The 17,228-nt window shown below is 42.8% G+C and overlaps 2 protein-coding genes across 6 annotated transcripts in view; both read left to right on the forward strand.

The window, feature by feature from the left end:
* The window catches only part of CFAP54 (cilia and flagella associated protein 54), a 703,284-nt gene that overhangs the window by 375,253 nt on the left and 310,803 nt on the right, over positions 1 to 17,228 (forward strand). The gene's annotated exons all lie outside the window — the stretch shown is intronic.
* Positions 796 to 4,812, forward strand: LOC141060628 (uncharacterized). The gene is made up of 4 exons (XM_073556943.1): positions 796 to 1,020; positions 1,215 to 1,371; positions 1,483 to 1,736; positions 4,445 to 4,812. Exons 1-4 carry the CDS (start codon positions 906 to 908, stop codon positions 4,810 to 4,812), a joined length of 894 nt encoding a protein of 297 aa, XP_073413044.1. The 5' UTR covers positions 796 to 905.

Here is a 17,228-nt window from a genome sequence, read left to right on the forward strand (position 1 = left end):
CCAGGAGCAGGAGAAGGCAGCAGACATCTGCAGCAGCAGCACCATCAGCACCACCCCAAATGGAGCAGCAAATGGAACATGCTGAGGAGGGGAGTCCAGCAGCAGATGAGAGACGGTAATTATCAAATCCCCCATTCCTCCAAACTAGGGCCATGGAATATCAAGATATTCATTGGCCCTTTGTTTCTCTTTATTCAACAGACGCCAAAGAGATGCAGCAGCAGCAGCAGAAATGGCATCACTGGCAGCAGCAACAGCAGCAGCAATACCCACAGCCATGGAGTCTGGCCATCAACAGGACAGCACATCTTCTTCTGGGAGCCCTCCCTCGCATCGTCAGCGTTTGACGGTAAGTTTTTATTTCCAAAATCCATCATCTCTGTAATATATGTCTATTCATTGCCTTTTATTTCAAAACAGGAATCACAAGATGAAGAGGAGCTCCCAGAAGAAGAAGGAAGGGGTGGACAGACACCTGGAGTGGGCTCACAATTGGTAAGTTTTTTGCATCAAACGCAGAAACACAACATCACACTACACACAACACATAGAAAACAATGTTCTGCAGACCACACACAGCAAACAAATGCCTACATCCAAAGACATAACATTTTTTGTTTTCTTCTCTAGTCTTCCCAATCTGGTGCTCGGCCAAGAGGTCCTCGCAGTGCCTCCCAGGGTCGTCGGCGACAGCAACGCGGCGGTCACCAGCGTGTAAGTATAAATATTTTTGCTTTGTTTTTTTGCACTTTTTATTTCATTTCTTTTGTGGAGGCTAATTATGTTATTTTTGTCTTTTTCTTTAACAGCCTTCACAGCGTGCTCCCGACTCTGATGGTGAGGATGGAGGGATTGATGTGGACCGCCTCATCGATCTCGTCAGAGAAAGGGAGCCGCTCTGGAATATGGCTGACCGCCGCCACGCTGACCTGATCGTTACCCGACGACTCTGGGAGGAAATCTGTTCTCTCCTTGTGGGCCGCTGGGAGGACCTCGATGTTCGGGCCCAGATTAAAGAGCGTAAGTATATACAGTACCGGTTGCTTGATGTAAACCAGTGTTTCCCGAACTCCAGTCCTCGTGGTCCCCACGGATCATGTGTTCAGGATTTCTATTTACTATGGAAATCCTGAAAACATGACCCCTGGGGACCATGAGGACTGGAGTTTGTGAAACACTGATGTTGTATACTAACCACTCCTTTCTCGTTTCAGGGAACAGAATTGTGAATCGGTGGCGGTCTGTGAGGGATCGTTTCAAGAAGGAGTTCAATAAAGAGATGCGGGCCCCGAGTGGATCTGGAGGACGCAGGAGCAAGTACAAGTACGCACAAGCCCTGTCGTTCCTCCGGGAAACAATGCTCACCAGAAGGTAAATATTACACACCACATGTGAAAAAAATGTTAGATGTAACTTTTTTTTTTCAGCCAGGGCCATACCATGTCAGTATTTTAATTGTTTTTTTTTCTCTTTATTCCACAGCACGGTGAGCAGCACTCGGGAGCCTGCACGATTGGACCCTTCTGAGGCGATCCCTGAGGGGACCGGCACCGAGGGACACTTCGACCGCCCCGGTACATCTGCACCTTCCCAGCCTTCCCACACATTCGACCCATCTGTCCCATCCACCAGCACAGGAGCATCGTGGCCGCCTACATTACATGAAGCTGCTGGTGAGGAGATCGCTTTCCCTTTACCCCACCCTTCTGCCCCTGCCACCTCTAGTACACCTGCGGGTACTGGGCGGCAGCGGCAGAGGGGTCAGGAAAAGAGTTATGCGCAAGAGTTCTTGCATCTGAATGCATCTTTCCAGAACTGTCTAAAAGTCTTGTCAGAGCAAATCTCCGCAGGCTTTCAGCAGATCAACTCCAGCATTCTGGAGGTGAAGACACTTCTGCAAACCATGCATTCAGAAGCAAGATCTTCGCCAAACCACACCTTTTTCAGGTCTGTTGTGGAGCGCATGGCAACACTATCTCCTACCCAGCAGATGCATGTAATGCATTCGTGCCACGGTGCTCTACAGCAGGTTACCTCCCAACCTCCACCTCCCACCACTGTAGTTCCTCCACCTGCACCCCCTCCAGCCACTTTCCATCCTCCCCCTCCTATTACATCTGCACCCCCTCCAGCCACTTTCCATCCTCCCCCTCCTATTACATACCAGCAACCTCACCAGTACCAGCAACCTCCCCAGTACCAGACATCTCCCCACTTCCAGCAACCTGCCCCGTACCAAACTCCTTCCCCGTACCAAACTCCTTCCCCATACAACTTTCCATCAACATCATCTGCTCCTACAGTCCCTGCCCAACCCTCCACTCCACCGCCCACCACCTCTTCTGCCTCCCACATGTCCACCCATTCTGTAGCTTTTTCCACACCTTCACCTCTAACTGTTCCTTCCCCACCACGATCCCAGTCCTCTCTCCACACACCCAGTGTCGAAGTGTCCCGCAGCCCCTCCAGCAGTATTTCCACCCCACAGTACACAGATTTGTAATGTGTGTTTTTTGTAATAAAAATGCCCATTGGGTTTAAAACCTTTATTAAAAAAGTTTTTTGCACTTTAAAAACATTTTACAAAAAAAAAAAAAATTTGAAATAAAAGTTAAATTATCGTTTCACAATGGTTGTCTGTCATTTCTTTCTGCGGCGAACTATGTTTAAAAAAAAAGGTTAAATACAGGGTATTTCAAAGGTAAAAAGGTATTCAAAACCAGGTATATAACTGTGGGTAAATTTTAGCTTTTTGCCACAGTTGTGTTCCTGGTTGTGTTTGAAGCAAAGTATTTCACCTTAAAGTTGTGTTTATTGTTGGTGATTTCCTACCAATGTACACAACTTTTGTTAAAAGGTGAAATACTTTGCATAAAACACAACCAGGTACACACCTGTGGCCTAAAGGTAAAAATAGTAAGACCATGACAAGATAGCCAACTTTGGTTGGCAAAGGTATATACTGTTGGTCCAGAAGGTACACAAGTTTGGTTAGGGCACAAATCTTTCACACTCTGTCATCCCAGTGTACTCTGCCTTGAGGTGACATAAAGTATAGTGGAAAATTGTCCCTGAAACCGTCACAGAACTTCTAGTGGTAATATTTCCAATGACAACATCCATCTTCGCCAGTAACTTGCTCTTCTCTCCAACCTGCACTTTCTTCTCTACAACCTGTCAAAGAAGGGCTGTAGGAACATGCTATATATAGTTTTCCAGTAGCCAATCCCGTTCGGAAGGCCACAAGGGTCAATTTTAAAAACCGGATCCGGCGTAATCCGTCTAAAAACGGATAGAAAAACGGATGAACCGGATGAGACGGATCCGGTTTTGTCTGTCAAGAACAAGACGGATCCGGCAGAAAACCGGATCCGGCACATCAGGTTTTACAAAACATTTGCCGGATCCGGCATTCCGGCACGACGCCGGATCGCGCCTGACGCCGAAAACCTGATGTGTGAAAGTAGCCTAACATGGTCATGAACAATTGCCTTGATAAATTGAGGTTGGATGATGGAGTGACTGGGGGGTCCTCTTCACCGACTACAACCCTGCTGTCATTACTTATGGGGGGTGGCGGGTGATTGGATTTGTGGAGGGTGCATCACCCTGAGTTAAGGGAATATACCTGCCACTCATCCACTAAACGCTCTCTATCACGCATAGACTATATATTTGGTTCTAGCGGTCTGGCAATGTGGGTGGCTGATATAGAGCATGGAAGTAGGGGGATCTCAGACCATAGCCCAGTCATCCTTAAACTTAAATATGGACAAGTAAACAATGGGATAGCTTGGAAGTTGAATCCTTTCTGGTTAAAGTTGACGGGACATCCTGACAGAACGATTGATCAGTTGCATTGCTTCATTGCGTCCCACATGGAACCTCAAGATATTAATTTATTTTGGGATGCCCTAAAGGCATACCTGAGGGGCTGTCTACAAGCCTAAAATGTTGAATTTTAGGCTTGTAGACATGGAGGATTTCCACCGACTCAGATCCACAGCTGTCCCTCAGTACTCGGTTCACATCCTCCACCTTTTCTCCCAGTGTCGCGTCCCTGCCTTGTATCAGCACATGTCCAGGAACATCACCCGTGTCCTTGCCAATGCAGTTACTGGTATTGTACACTTAACGACTGACACGTGGACAAGTGGTTGTGACCAGAGAAGCTGCTTTTCCCTGACTGCACACTGGGTTAACAATGTTGAGACCGGAGCAGAGTCCACCCTGACACTCACTGCACATGAGGAATGCTAGCCCTACTTTGATCAGGGCTTTTTCACCTCCTACGGCAGTTTTTCCACATCAACCAGAACCTGTGCAGCCCTGCCTCTGCATAAGCTATTTTGTCTGGGAGAGAAATCGCACACCTCAGCAGAGTTATGGAAATGAATAACAGACCAGACAGATCTGTGACTCTCACCACTCAACTTCCAAACAGGCATGATCGTGTGTGTTAATGGCCTTAACCTGGGGACGGCTGTGAAGCTTGGCAAGCTCACACATGTATCATGCTTGGCTCACATGCTGAATTTCGTGGTTCAGCAGTTTCTGAAAATCTACACAGATTTGCCAAAGCTTCTGGTAAAGGTAATCATCTTCAGCGCCCATTTCCACAAGCCGGCTACAGCTGCCACCACTCTGGTGGTGATGCAGCAAGCAGTGCATGCAAGTATCAGCTTACCAATCGGCTCTGCCACCTATGGCTGGAACTGTTCATGTTGGCAAGGCTTTGTGAGCAAGTGTGACCAGTTGTCGAATACCAGCTCCAACACGCCCGTCGGTATTCTGGGCAGCCTCAGCACATAACAACTGAAGATTGGTCATGGATGTCTGACATTTGTGCAGTTCTCCAAAACTTTGAGGACTCCATAAAAATGGTGAGCGGCGTTGATGCCATAATCAGCACAACAATCCCACTTCTGTGCTTACTTTTAACAGTCGCTGATCACAATTAAAGCTTAAGCTTTTCATGCTTACCAGGTGGCACTAATGGAAGACATGAGACAGGAAGATACTAACCAGTCCAGCCTCATCTCATCTGCTCAGTGCGGATTGGGTAACAATGATGAGGTAGGGGCTGAGGAGTAGGAGTGACAGGAGCTGATTGCTAGCACAAAAGAGGAAATTACCAGAACAAGCTTCATCCCATCTTTCCTACGTGGATGGGCTGAGAAGGGGAATGAGGAGTAAGAGATGGAGGAGGAGGAGATGGAGAGTAATCATCATGGTGGAGACAGGGAAGTGTTTGTTGTAGGGACTTTATGTACCGTTGCCTTTCCCGTGACCCTTGTGTTACATTCATCAAGGCCAAAAAATAATACTGGTTGTTCACCCTGATGGACCCATGCTACAAGGAGAACCTTGTATCTCTCCTTCCTGAGGTGGGGAGGTCTATTAAAATGGTAGTATACCAGAAGGCCATTGTGGAAAATATGTTGAAAAAATTCTCATCATACAACGCTAGCGGCAGGTGGCAAGCTTCCTTGCCCAACTAAGGTGGAGAGGCACATAAGACACATACCAGGCACAGTAGAGGCCTGGGCCAATTTCATGACACCATTCCAGAATTCGGGCCCCGATGATCAGGTATTTTTGTCCCTAAATGATAAAACCAGCTTACTCCGTAATTCCTCTTCGACCTCCAAGTATTGGGTCTCAAAGTTGGACACCTGGCATGAGCTGTCCCTCTGTGACATGGAGGTGTTGTGCTGCCCTGCCCTTTTTTGTCGGAGCAGGTTTTTAGTTCTGCCGGGTTGGTAAAGCGGATAGGATTAATGTTCACCGCACACTCAAGTGGAATAACTTGCATAAAGAATTCATTTATTGTGATACAAATATTAAGTCAGGGAGCAGATTTACAAATGCGATTTTAAGTGACGTTTCGACTCTGCCCTGCCCACAGCTGTCTGCATAGCCTTTTCTAGTTATTAATTATAGGGAGACCCTATGTCACTTTTTTTGGGGGTCCCCCCTTTTAATAGCCAGTAAAGGCTAAGTATACAGCTGTGAGTTGATATTAATGGCCTGGGAAGCTCCACGGGTATTACTCCCTTCCCAGGCAATAGACATCTTCCCCCAGCCACCGGTTTTCCTTCTGCTGGTTAAAAAAATTACACAGGAGCCGAAGCCATTTTTTTTCAGAAAAATTATCTTTTAATAATTAAATATATGTACAGTAAGCTGCACACAAACTGTGCCAATTGTATTTGTCACTGACATCTACAGTGGGGAAAAAAAGTATTTAGTCAGCCACCAGTTGTGCAAGTTCTCCCACTTAAATAGATGAGAGAGGCCAGTCATTGACATCATAGGTAGACCACAACTATAAGAATCAAAATGAGACAACAAATTCAGAAAATCATCTTGTCTTATATGGCAAGATTTATTTTACAAATTATGGTGGAAAATAAATATTTGGTCATTAACAAAAGTTCATCTCAATATTTTGTTATATATCCTTTGTTGGCAATGGCAGAGGTCAAACATTTCCTGTAAGTCTTCACAAGGTTGGCACACACTGTTGGTGGTATGTTGGCCCATTCCTCCATGCAGATCTCCTCTAGAGCAGTAATGGTTTGGTCCTGTCGCTGAGCAACACAGACTTTCAAATTCTTCCAAATGTTCTCTATGGGGTTGAGATCTGGAGACTGGCTAGGCCATTCCAGGACCTTTATATGCTTCTTATGTAGCCACTCATTCGTTGCTGGGATCATTATCATGCTAAAAGACCCATCAACATTTCATCTTCAATGCCCTTGCTGAAGGAAGGAGTTTTGCACTCAAAATCTCACGATACATGACCCCATTCATTCTTTAATGTACACAGATCAGTTGTCCTGGTCCCTTTGCAGAGAAACAGCCATAAAGCATGATGTTGCCACCCCCATGCTTCACAGTAGGTATGGTGTTCTTTGGATGCAACTCAGAATTCTGTCTCCTCCAAACACAACGTTTTGTTTCTACCAAAAAGTTCTACTTTGGTTTCATCAGACCATATGACATTCTCCCAATACTCTTCTGGATAATTCAAATGCTGTCTAGCAAACATCAGACATGCTTGGACATGTACTGACTTAAGCAGGGGGACACATCTGGCACTGCAGGATTTCAGTCCCTGGCGGCGTAGTGTGTTACTGATGGTAGCCTTTGTTATGGTGGTCCCAGCTCTATGCAGGTCATTCACTAGGTCCCCCCGTGTGGTTCTGGGAATTTTGTTCACCATTCTTGTGATCATTTTGACCCCACGGTGTGAGTTCTTGCGTGGAGCCCCAGATCGAGGGAGATTATCAGTGGTCTTGTATGTCTTCCATTTTCTTATTATTGCTCCCACAGTTGATTTCATCACACCAAACTGCTTGCCTATTGCAGATTCAGTCTTCCAAGCCTGGTGCAGGGCTTTAATTTTGTTTCTGTTGTCCTTCAAAAGCTCTTTGGTCTTCACCATAGTGGAGTTTGGAGGGTGACTGTTTGAGGTTGTGGACAGGTGTTTTATATTGATAACAAGTTCAAACAGATGCCATTACTACAGGTAATGAGTGGAGGACAGAGGAGCCTCTTAAAGAAGTTGTTACAGTTCTGTGAGAGCCAGAAATCTTACATGTTTTTAGGTGACCAAATACTTCTTTTCCACCATAATTTGCAAAATCTTGCCAAATCAGACAATGTGATTTTCTGGATTTGTTTTCTAATTTTGACTCTCATAGTTGTAGTCTACCTATGATTTCAATTACAGGCCTCTCTCAACTTTTTAAGTGGGAGAACTTGCACAATTGGTGGCTGACTAAATACTTTTTTCCCCACTGTATATATCTATCTATTCTATATGTATAGCAAATGTGGTGCCAATATTCAAAAAGGGGACAAAAGCTGAACTTGGAAATTATAGGCCAGTAAGTTTAACCTCAACTGTGGGTAAAATCCTGGAGGGTTTTCTAAGAGATACTATACTGGAGTATCTGGAGAAGAATAACCTTATGACCCAATATCAACATGGGTTTACAAGGGACCGTTTCTGTCAGACTAATCTGACAAGCTTTTATGAAGAGGCAAGTTCCGGACTGGACCAAGGGAATGCAGTGGACGTGGTGTACATGGACTTTTCAAAAGCTTTTGATACGGTGCCACACAAAAGGTTGATACATAAAATGAGAACAATGGGGGTAAGGAATATGTGTAGGAGGGTTAAGAGCTGGCTCAGGGATAGGAAACAAAGGGTGGTTATTAATGGAGCACACTCGGACTGGGTCATGGTTAGCAGTGGGGTACCACAGGGGTCAGTTTTGGGCCCGCTTCTTTTTAACATATTTATTAATGACTTTGTAGGGGGCATAGAGAGTAGAATTTCAATATTTGCAGATGACACTAAACTCTGCAGGGTAATCACTACAGAGGAGGACAATTTTATATTACAGGTGGATTTATGTAAACTAGAAGCTTGGGCTGATAAATGGCAAATGAGCTTTAATGGGGATAAATGTAAGGTCATTCACTTGGGTGGAACAAACAAGATGTATAATTATATGCTTAATTGTAAAATGATGGTCAAAACAGTCACTGAAAAAGACCTGGGTGTATGGGTGGACGACATACTCACATTTAGTGGCCAGTGTCAGGCAGCTGCTGCAAAGGCAAATAAAATAATGGGATGCATTAAAAGAGGCATAGATGCTCATGAGGAGAACATAATTTTACCTCTATATAAGTCACTAGTGCGACCACACTTAGAATACTGTGTTCAGTTCTGGTCTCCGGTGTATAAGAAAGACATAGCTGAACTGGAGCGGGTGCAGAGAAGAGCGACCAAGGTTATTAGGGAACTAGGGGGTCTGCAATACCAAGACAGGTTATTACACTTGGGGTTATTTAGTTTGGGGAATCGAAGGCTTAGGGGTGATCTTATTACAATGTATAAATATATGCGGGGACAATACCAAGACCTTTCCAATGATCTTTTTACTCTTAGACCTGTGACGGGGACAAGGGGGCATCCTCTACGTCTGGAGGAAAGAACGTTTAAGCATACTCACAGACGTGGATTCTTTACTGTAAGAGCAGTGAGACTATGGAACTCTGCCATATGATGTTGTAATGACTGATTCCCTACTAAAATTTAAGAAGGGACTGGATACCTTTCTTGAAAAGTATAATATTACAGGTTATATACACTAGTTTCCTTAATATTGCGTTGATCCAGGGAGCTAGTCTGATTGCCGTATGTGGAGTCGGGAAGGAATTTTTTTCCCCAATGTGAAGCTTACTGTTTGCCACATGGGTTTTTTTTGCCTTCCTCTGGATCAACATGTTAGGGCAAGTTAGGATAGGATATGGGTTGAACTAGATGGACTTAAAGTCTCCCTTCAACCTTAATAACTATGTTACTATGTATTTACTGTATGTTCTCCATCTCTTCTATCCTGTCAGCTCCTGCTCTGATTTCACTGTACATGGCTGGAGAATTGACGGCTTTTCTTCTATCTATATAATACATATATACTGTGCCTTGCGAAAGTATTCGGCCCCGGAACTTTTCAACCTTTTCCCACATATGCTTTAAACATAAAGATACCAAATGTAAATTTTTGGTGAAAAATCAACAAGTGGGACATAATTGTGAAGATGAACAAAATTTATTGGTTATTTTAAATTTTTGTGGAAATTCAAAAACTGAAAAGTGGGGATTGCAATATTATTTGGCCCTTTAACTTAATACTTGGTTGCGCCACCTTTTGCTGCGATTACAGCTGCAAGTCGCTTGAGGTATGTCTTTATTAGTTTTGTACATCGAGAGACTGAAATTCTTGCCCATTCTTCCTTGGCAAACAGCTCGAGCTCAGAGAGGTTTGATGGAGATAGTTTGTGAACAGCAGTTTTCAGCTCTTTCCACAGATTCTCGATTGGATTCAGGTCTGGACTTTGACTTGGTCATTCTAACACTTGGATACGTTTATTTGTGAACTATTCCATTGTAGGTTTAGCTTTATGTTTGGGATCATTGTCTTGTTGGAAGACAAATCTCCGTCCCAGTCTCAGGTCTTTTGCAGACTCCAACAGGTTTTCTTAAAGAATGGTCCTGTATTTGGCTCCATCCATCTTCCCATCAATTGTATCCATCTTCCCTGTCCCTGCTGAAGAAAAGCAGGCCCAAACCATGATGCTGCCACCACCATGTTTGACAGTGGGGATCGTGTGTTCAGGGTGATGAGCTGTGTTGCCTTTACGCCAAACATATTGTTTGGCATTGTTGACAAAAAGTTCGATTTTGGTTTCATCTGACCAGAGCACCTTCTTCCACATGTTTGGTGTATCTCCCAGGTGGCTTGTTGCAAACTTTAAAAAAAACTTTTTATGGATATCTTTGAGAAATTGCTTTCTTCTTGCCACTCTTCCATAAAGGCCAGATTTGTGCAGTGTACGACTGATTGTTGTCCTATGGACAGACTGTCCCACCTCAGCTGTAGATCTCTCCAGTTCATCCAGAGTGATCATAGGCCTCTTGGCTGCATCTCTGATCAATGTTCTCCTTGTTTGAGAAGAAAGTTTAGAGAAACGGCTGGGTCTTGGTAGTTTTGCAGTGGTATGATACTCCTTCCATTTCAATATGATCGCTTGCACAGTGCTCCTTGGGATGTTTAAAGTTTTGGAAATCATTTTGTATCCAAATCCGGCTTTAAACTTCTCCACAACGGTATCACGGACCTGCCTGTTGTGTTCCTTGGTCTTCATGATGCTCTCTGTGCTTCAAACAGAACCCTGAGACTATTCCAGAGCAGGTGCATTTATATGGAGACTTGATTACACACAGATGGATTATATTTATCATCATTAGTCATTTAGGACAACATTGGATCATTCAGAGATTCACAATGAACTTCTGGAGTGAGTTTGCTGCGCTGAAAGTAAAGGGGCAAAATAATATTGCATGCCCCACTTTTCAGTTTTTGAATTTCCAAAAAAAATTTAAAATAGCCAATAAATTTCAATCAACTTCACAATTGTGTCCCACTTGTTGATTCTTCACCAAAAATTTACATTTGGCATCTTTATGTGTGAAGCATGATATGTGGGAAAAGGTTGAAAAGTTCCAGGGGGCCGAATACTTTCGCAAGGCACTGTGTATATATATATACCGTATATATATAAATCAAGAAAAAAGGGCAGCACTACCAAAATAATATAGTAGGTGCAAAACCTTTTCAGCAGTGTCCAAACAGCCAAATTAGCAAAAGGAAAAAAAGAGGCAGTGGATACTTTACTGATCCTCAGGTGGCAACGTTTCAAAGATGGGCTTGACAAAGACGGGTCACCGTTGAAACATTGCCACCTGAGGATCAGTAAAGTATCCACTGTTTTCACATTTAATTTGAGTGCTGCCTATTTTTTTCCTTATATATATATATATATATATATATATATATATATATAAATATATGTGTGTGTGTGTGCGTGTCACCAACCTCTAAAGATCTATGTATTCTGTGTGTATATATCTATTCTATCTATTCTATTCTAACCTGTCACTCTGTGATTTTACTGTATGCAGCAGACGAATTGCCGGCTTTTCAAAGGATCTAGAGGTATGGTTCTACAGGAAGTAGTTTTTTTTCTCTGGGGGCACTCACCTTTATTAGCATGCACAAAGAGACACAAGCTAGCCCCAAAAACGAATGATAAAAAGCACTAAAACCACAACAAAAACGCGAACAAAAACGCACCGAAACATGCATTTTTGATGCAACAGCTTTCCTGCAGAGAAATCGGGTTTTGCTGCCGAAAAAAAGCAACAAAAACACCCAGTGTGAACATACGCTTATACTGGGTTTTTTTCTACACATTATATTACTGAAAGACCATGGCTTCCTTTTGACTTAATAACCTTGCAGTTATAGGAGGCCTACCAGAAAATACATTTGTAAAAAGCCTTCTAGCATATATCAGATTTGTGAAAACTTTTTTTTTAAATCTCTTCTATGCTGAAAAGTGAACTTGACAACACTTGACAGAAATTCAGAGGGAGTAATGTTGTTACCAGATTCTTTCAGAAGCTCTGCCTCGGGCTTTGGGGGCTGTAACTTCAAGGAATCATATCTCAGAATGGGAAGTTATATTTTAAAACACTTTTCTTATGTTCAGTGTACTGTATATTTGAGAATCTTTTATAGACTCTTTTAGGTGTCTTTTCAGGTTGCTGTAATTGTGTTGGCCAAAATGTATTTGCAGTTATAATACCTATTGTCCACATTACATTTAGACTTCATCTTGGGTAGAAAACAAAAGACTCAGGACGTGGTTCTGCATAGTTGATCCTGAAGTTGATAGTTTGGCATTAACCCCTTAACGACCAGGGGTATTTTTGGTTTTTCATTTTCATTTTTCCCTCCCTTTCTTTCCAGAGCCATAACTTTTTTATTTTTCCATCTATATGGCCATGTGAGGGCTTATTTTTTGCGGGACGAGTTGTACTTTTAAATGACACCATTGGTTTTACCATGTCGTGTAGTCGAAAACGGGAAAAAAATTCCAAGTGCGGTGAAATTGCCAAAAAAGTGCAATCCCACACTTGTTTTTTGCTTGGCTTTTTTGCTAGGTTCACTAGATGCTAAATCTGACCTGCCATTATGATTCTCCAGGTCATTATGAGTTCATAGACACCAAACATGTCTATGTCCTCTTTTATCTAAGTGGTGGAAAAAAATTCCAAAGTTTGCTTAAAAAAAAAAAAAAAAATTACGCAATTTTCCGAGACCCGTAGCGCCTCCATTTTTCATGATCTGGGGTCGGGTGAGGGCTTATTTTTTCCCTGCTGGGCTGACGTTTTTAAAGATACCACTTTTGTGCAGCTACGTTCTTTTGATCGCCCGTTATTGCATTTTAATGCAATGTCTTGGCGACCAAAAAAATGTAATTCTGTAGTTTTGAATTTTTTTCTCGCTACGCCGTTTAGCGATTGGGTTAATACTTTTTTTTATTGATAGATCGGGCGATTCTGAACGCGGCGATACCTAATATGTGTATGTGGGATTTTTTTTTTTACTGTTTGATTATTGTTTGATTTTGATTGGGGCGAAAGGGGGGTGATTTGAACTTTTAGGTTTTTTTAATTTTTTTTATTTTTAAACATTTTTTTTTTTACTTTTGGCATGCTTCAATAGCCTCCATAGGAGGCTAGAAGCATGCGCAACCCGATCGGCTCTGCTACATATGGGCGATGAGCAGATCGCCCATATGTAGCAGATTTACTGCTGTGCTTTCAGCGACGACCACCGGGTGGCGCTGAAAGCCATCAGCCTGGAACAACCATAGAGGTCTCTACGAGACCTCTGGTTGCCCAGGCAACATGACGCCGACCCCCGATCACGTGACGGGGGTTGGCGATGACGTCATTTCCATCCCGGCGGCCGGAAATTCTATTTAAATGCCCGCTGTCAGCTTTTACAGCGGGATTTAACTAGTTAATAGGCGCGGGCGGACGACGATTAAGCTCGCGCCTATTGCAGGCACATGTCAGCTGTTCATAACAGCTGACATGTCCTGGCTTTGATGCGGGCTCAGCGCCGGAGCCCTCATCAAAGCAGGGGATATGTCTGATGACGCACTGTGTCCGTCATTGGACATTAAGGGGTTAAATGGCTATTTTGATTAGGTGAAATTAAAAAAGAAGGGTTATTTCAGGCACTAAGATCCAGCATTAGAGTGTGTTCACACTATCTGTGTCCTCTTAATTAGCCTCGTAGGAAATCTGGGTGGTGCAAATGCTTGCAGTGCATATAATGAAGGAATAGAAAGAAATGCAGCACTCACCCAATCCTGTATGAACTTGTGGTTTATTCCATTGAGTAGAAAACATAGTTACATGCGGTGGTGCAGGTGTCAGGGAAGTGATTAATTTTTATTAGGTTTATCTGCATTCAAAAAATGCAGGCTGGCGATATTCACACTGATCTTGATAAGGGGACAAGTTGGAGTCAGAGGGACACACCTCTCACTGAATCAGAAGCGCCTGATGAGTGGCGGGCGTCTCTACACAGATTGCTGCTAATCTTATTCAATAGGGATGACTCGTACAGGGAAAATTGACCTCCTGTTTCTACATAGAGCTTAGGATTCAACTAGGCGGTTTTTAATCACGTGATGTCATAGACCTAATGGAAAAGAGAAGAATAAACTGGGTAGAAAGGCAAAATGAGCAATTGTAAGTGCACAGTGCTATATAATATGATCACTGCAATATATTAAAAGGACATAAACTTTGATGGGAGGAGGGCTTTTAATCCTGATAAAAGTATTACATATTACCAGTTAGCAGAAACTTTCTGATTATCTTGCTAGTTTATTACTCCAATTATGCTGATCACATTTTTCATGCAATTCAAGCTCATGACACATCAGCAAAAGAACATCTTGCAAGACATTTTCAAGAAATGTCAATTACTGCAAACGCAAAAATCTAAATAGTTCAGAAGTAATAGCCATCAAAGAATAAAATTAATTGAGAATTGGGTCTTCGTTAATATCAAGAAATGGAACACTGTTTTTTTAGGAATTTATGTTTAGAGCTAATGAAGATGAACCTTTTGCTTGCTTTGTAGTGTGTACAGAATTATACTTGCTATGTTCCCTATAACACATCTGCTAAGTTCAGAAAGACCATTAATATGTATGAGTGTCTAGACGTATACTTGAAAATCAGCAGTCTGGGACTACATTTTGCCAGTGTTTTTCTGAAACGTATTTACAAATGGTTTATAGAAGCCCTTTCATTCAAGAGATCATAATATTATTTAACTCCTCAGAAATGCCCTACTTTTTAGACAGATATTTAAAGAGAATCTGTCACCAGGTTTTTGCTATGTAATCCTAGAGCAGCATGATGTAGGGGTAGGGGCACAGACCCTGATTCCAGCGATGTGTCACTTATTGAGCTGCTTGCTTTAGTTTTGATAAAATCAGTGTTTTATATGCTGCTGATCTACCAGTTCTATGACAGCTGATCTCTTTATCTCCACCCACATCACTGACTGGCAGGTGTTTGTGTTCACTGACCATAGACAGAAAGCTAATAATCAGTTTGGGGGGGCGTGGTTATAAAGAGCAGGAGAACTACAAGGCACTAGAATGCTAGCTGCTGATACTGAAAATTACTGGATGGCTAATTTTTAAATTGATTTTAGATTTTGCATTGCTACATTTAGGGTATATTCCCACGGTCAGTCAACGCTGCGGGTTGGATGCTGTGTACATCTGCAGCGTCCAGATGTTACAGCATAGTGGAGGAGAGTTCAAGAAATCCTATGTCCACTATGCGTGCATGGACGCCCGCTGCTTCCCTGTGGAGACGGACATGTGGCGAGTCTTTCCAGACCGCAGCATGTCTATTTATCTTGTGGAGACGCTCCATCTCCTCAAGATAAAGTCACCCATGCAATGTATAGGACGCGGTGATTCCGCACGGTTCAATGAACACATGCGGAATCACCTGCGTTCAATATCCGGCAGCGCTTTGGACGGAGTGGACATGTGCTGTGTCCAAAGCGCTGCAGATTACTGACCGGGTGAACATAGCCTCAGGGTCTGTGCACATGTGGCAGATTTATTTTCTAAAAATCAAACATATGTTTTGTTAAAATTGGCACAAATCTGCTGCAAAATTATCAGGCTTTACATACTAAGGTTTTATACCTTAGTAAAAGTGATGCCCATAATTAATTTGGAAAAAAAAAACTAGCATAATGCAGGTTTAAAAATCCCTGTCACTTGTCATTATACATGCCAAAATATCCCCCATGTGTAGATGATCTCTCATCTAGATTGCTGGTAGTATATTGCACAGTGGATTTGCTATGTGTGGACCCACTGCACGATGGGCCTGGCTTAGCCTGAAGGGGGTGTGATTAAGTGTTTTACCCGGTCTTCAGTAGGGCCTCTGGTGGTGAAGATAGGCTGGGCTGCAGAGAGGCACCAGGTACCACTCCAGGGCAAGCCCTGGGACGGCAGAAGCCGACCGTTCGGTTAGAGGCACGGGTGCGAGGTTCAGGAGGGTGAGACAGAGGCATAGTCAGACGGTCCGAGGTCGTGGCAGGCAGCACAGGTTCACAGTACAAAGCCGGAGTCAGGGATGGAGAGGTCAAACAGAACGGATAAACAGGCCGGGTCAGTAATGGAAGGCAGAATAAGAAATTCTGCAAAAACAAGGTGCTATCAAGCTAGGAAGCAACGTTCAGGCAGAGAGTGGTGGGAGGAGCTGCCTAATATAGAGTCTGCTGGCATGGGAAAGGCTATGGAACCTTATCTTTGAAGGACACAGCAGGGTTTAATTCCTGCAGAAATTGGCCACCCCTCCTAAAGCCAAATGAAACCCATTTGTAGATGCAGCAGTGCCAAGGAGCGCTGGAAAAGGCAAACTTAGCGAGACAGTCTGGCTCGAGGACAAGCCACACAATGACCACTGTGAGTAGGGCAGCGCTGAGGAGGCATGCGAGTTACCGCCATGACACATATCAAAAAAATGTGTATTCACTAAAAATCCTTAACTTTATTATATCTATGTTGATGTGGCTGTATGACAGATTGTTTGTTTTGTGTCACAATTAACTTTAAAATAAATTATTGTTTGTGCGAGAGAATGAAACAGTAATTCTGCCATTTTATGTGAATTTAATTTACCCTGTCCCATAAGCATAATGTTCATTTTATTCTATTCTATCATAGCAATACCAAGTACATTTTATAAAAAAAAATGCTTTTGTTTTTTCAAACACTATGACCCCAATTCATCATAGCTTTTACGTGAAAAAAATTACATAAAATATTTTTAATGTGGCAAAATTTGGGTACAACTTGGAGTTGCGCCAACAGTTTGTGACTTTATGCATTTTCATGTCAGTGTAACTCTTACTCCTCTGAAATGGATGGACATATGGCAGAACTGGGTCAACTAAATTATGACTGGAGTAAGATTTCTGGTGTAGTGCACAGAGGAGTACACCTTTTTCATGAATCGGGATTGTCTGACTCCACTAGGTTCCCTCATCAAGACCAGTCTGGATGAACCAGACTCTATAACTTTTTTTCTGTCAATGGAATATCCTGGTTTTATCATGTTCACCACTTTCTATGGTGGGAAAATCCTTAATTTTATTAAGAACAATTTTGCAGAAATATGTTTAAAATTTGGAAATAGACCCTGTACAATGTTTACTTGGCAAAGGTGTGAACAATACAACATT

This window comes from Dendrobates tinctorius, unplaced genomic scaffold (assembly GCF_039654945.1).
Source record: "Dendrobates tinctorius isolate UK_male_01 unplaced genomic scaffold, ASM3965494v1 ptg000241l, whole genome shotgun sequence".
Taxonomy (NCBI): domain Eukaryota; kingdom Metazoa; phylum Chordata; class Amphibia; order Anura; family Dendrobatidae; genus Dendrobates; species Dendrobates tinctorius.

Excerpts from the sequence above, each read along its gene's own strand:
- LOC141060628 (XM_073556943.1), top strand. The coding sequence starts at position 906 with ATGGCTGACCGCCGCCACGCTGACCTGATCGTTACCCGACGACTCTGG. Across the intron at positions 1,021-1,214 it reads TCGGGCCCAGATTAAAGAGC|GGAACAGAATTGTGAATCGG; the intron begins GTAAGTATATAC and ends TTCTCGTTTCAG. Across the intron at positions 1,737-4,444 it reads CACCTCTAGTACACCTGCGG|GCATGATCGTGTGTGTTAAT; the intron begins GTACTGGGCGGC and ends ACTTCCAAACAG.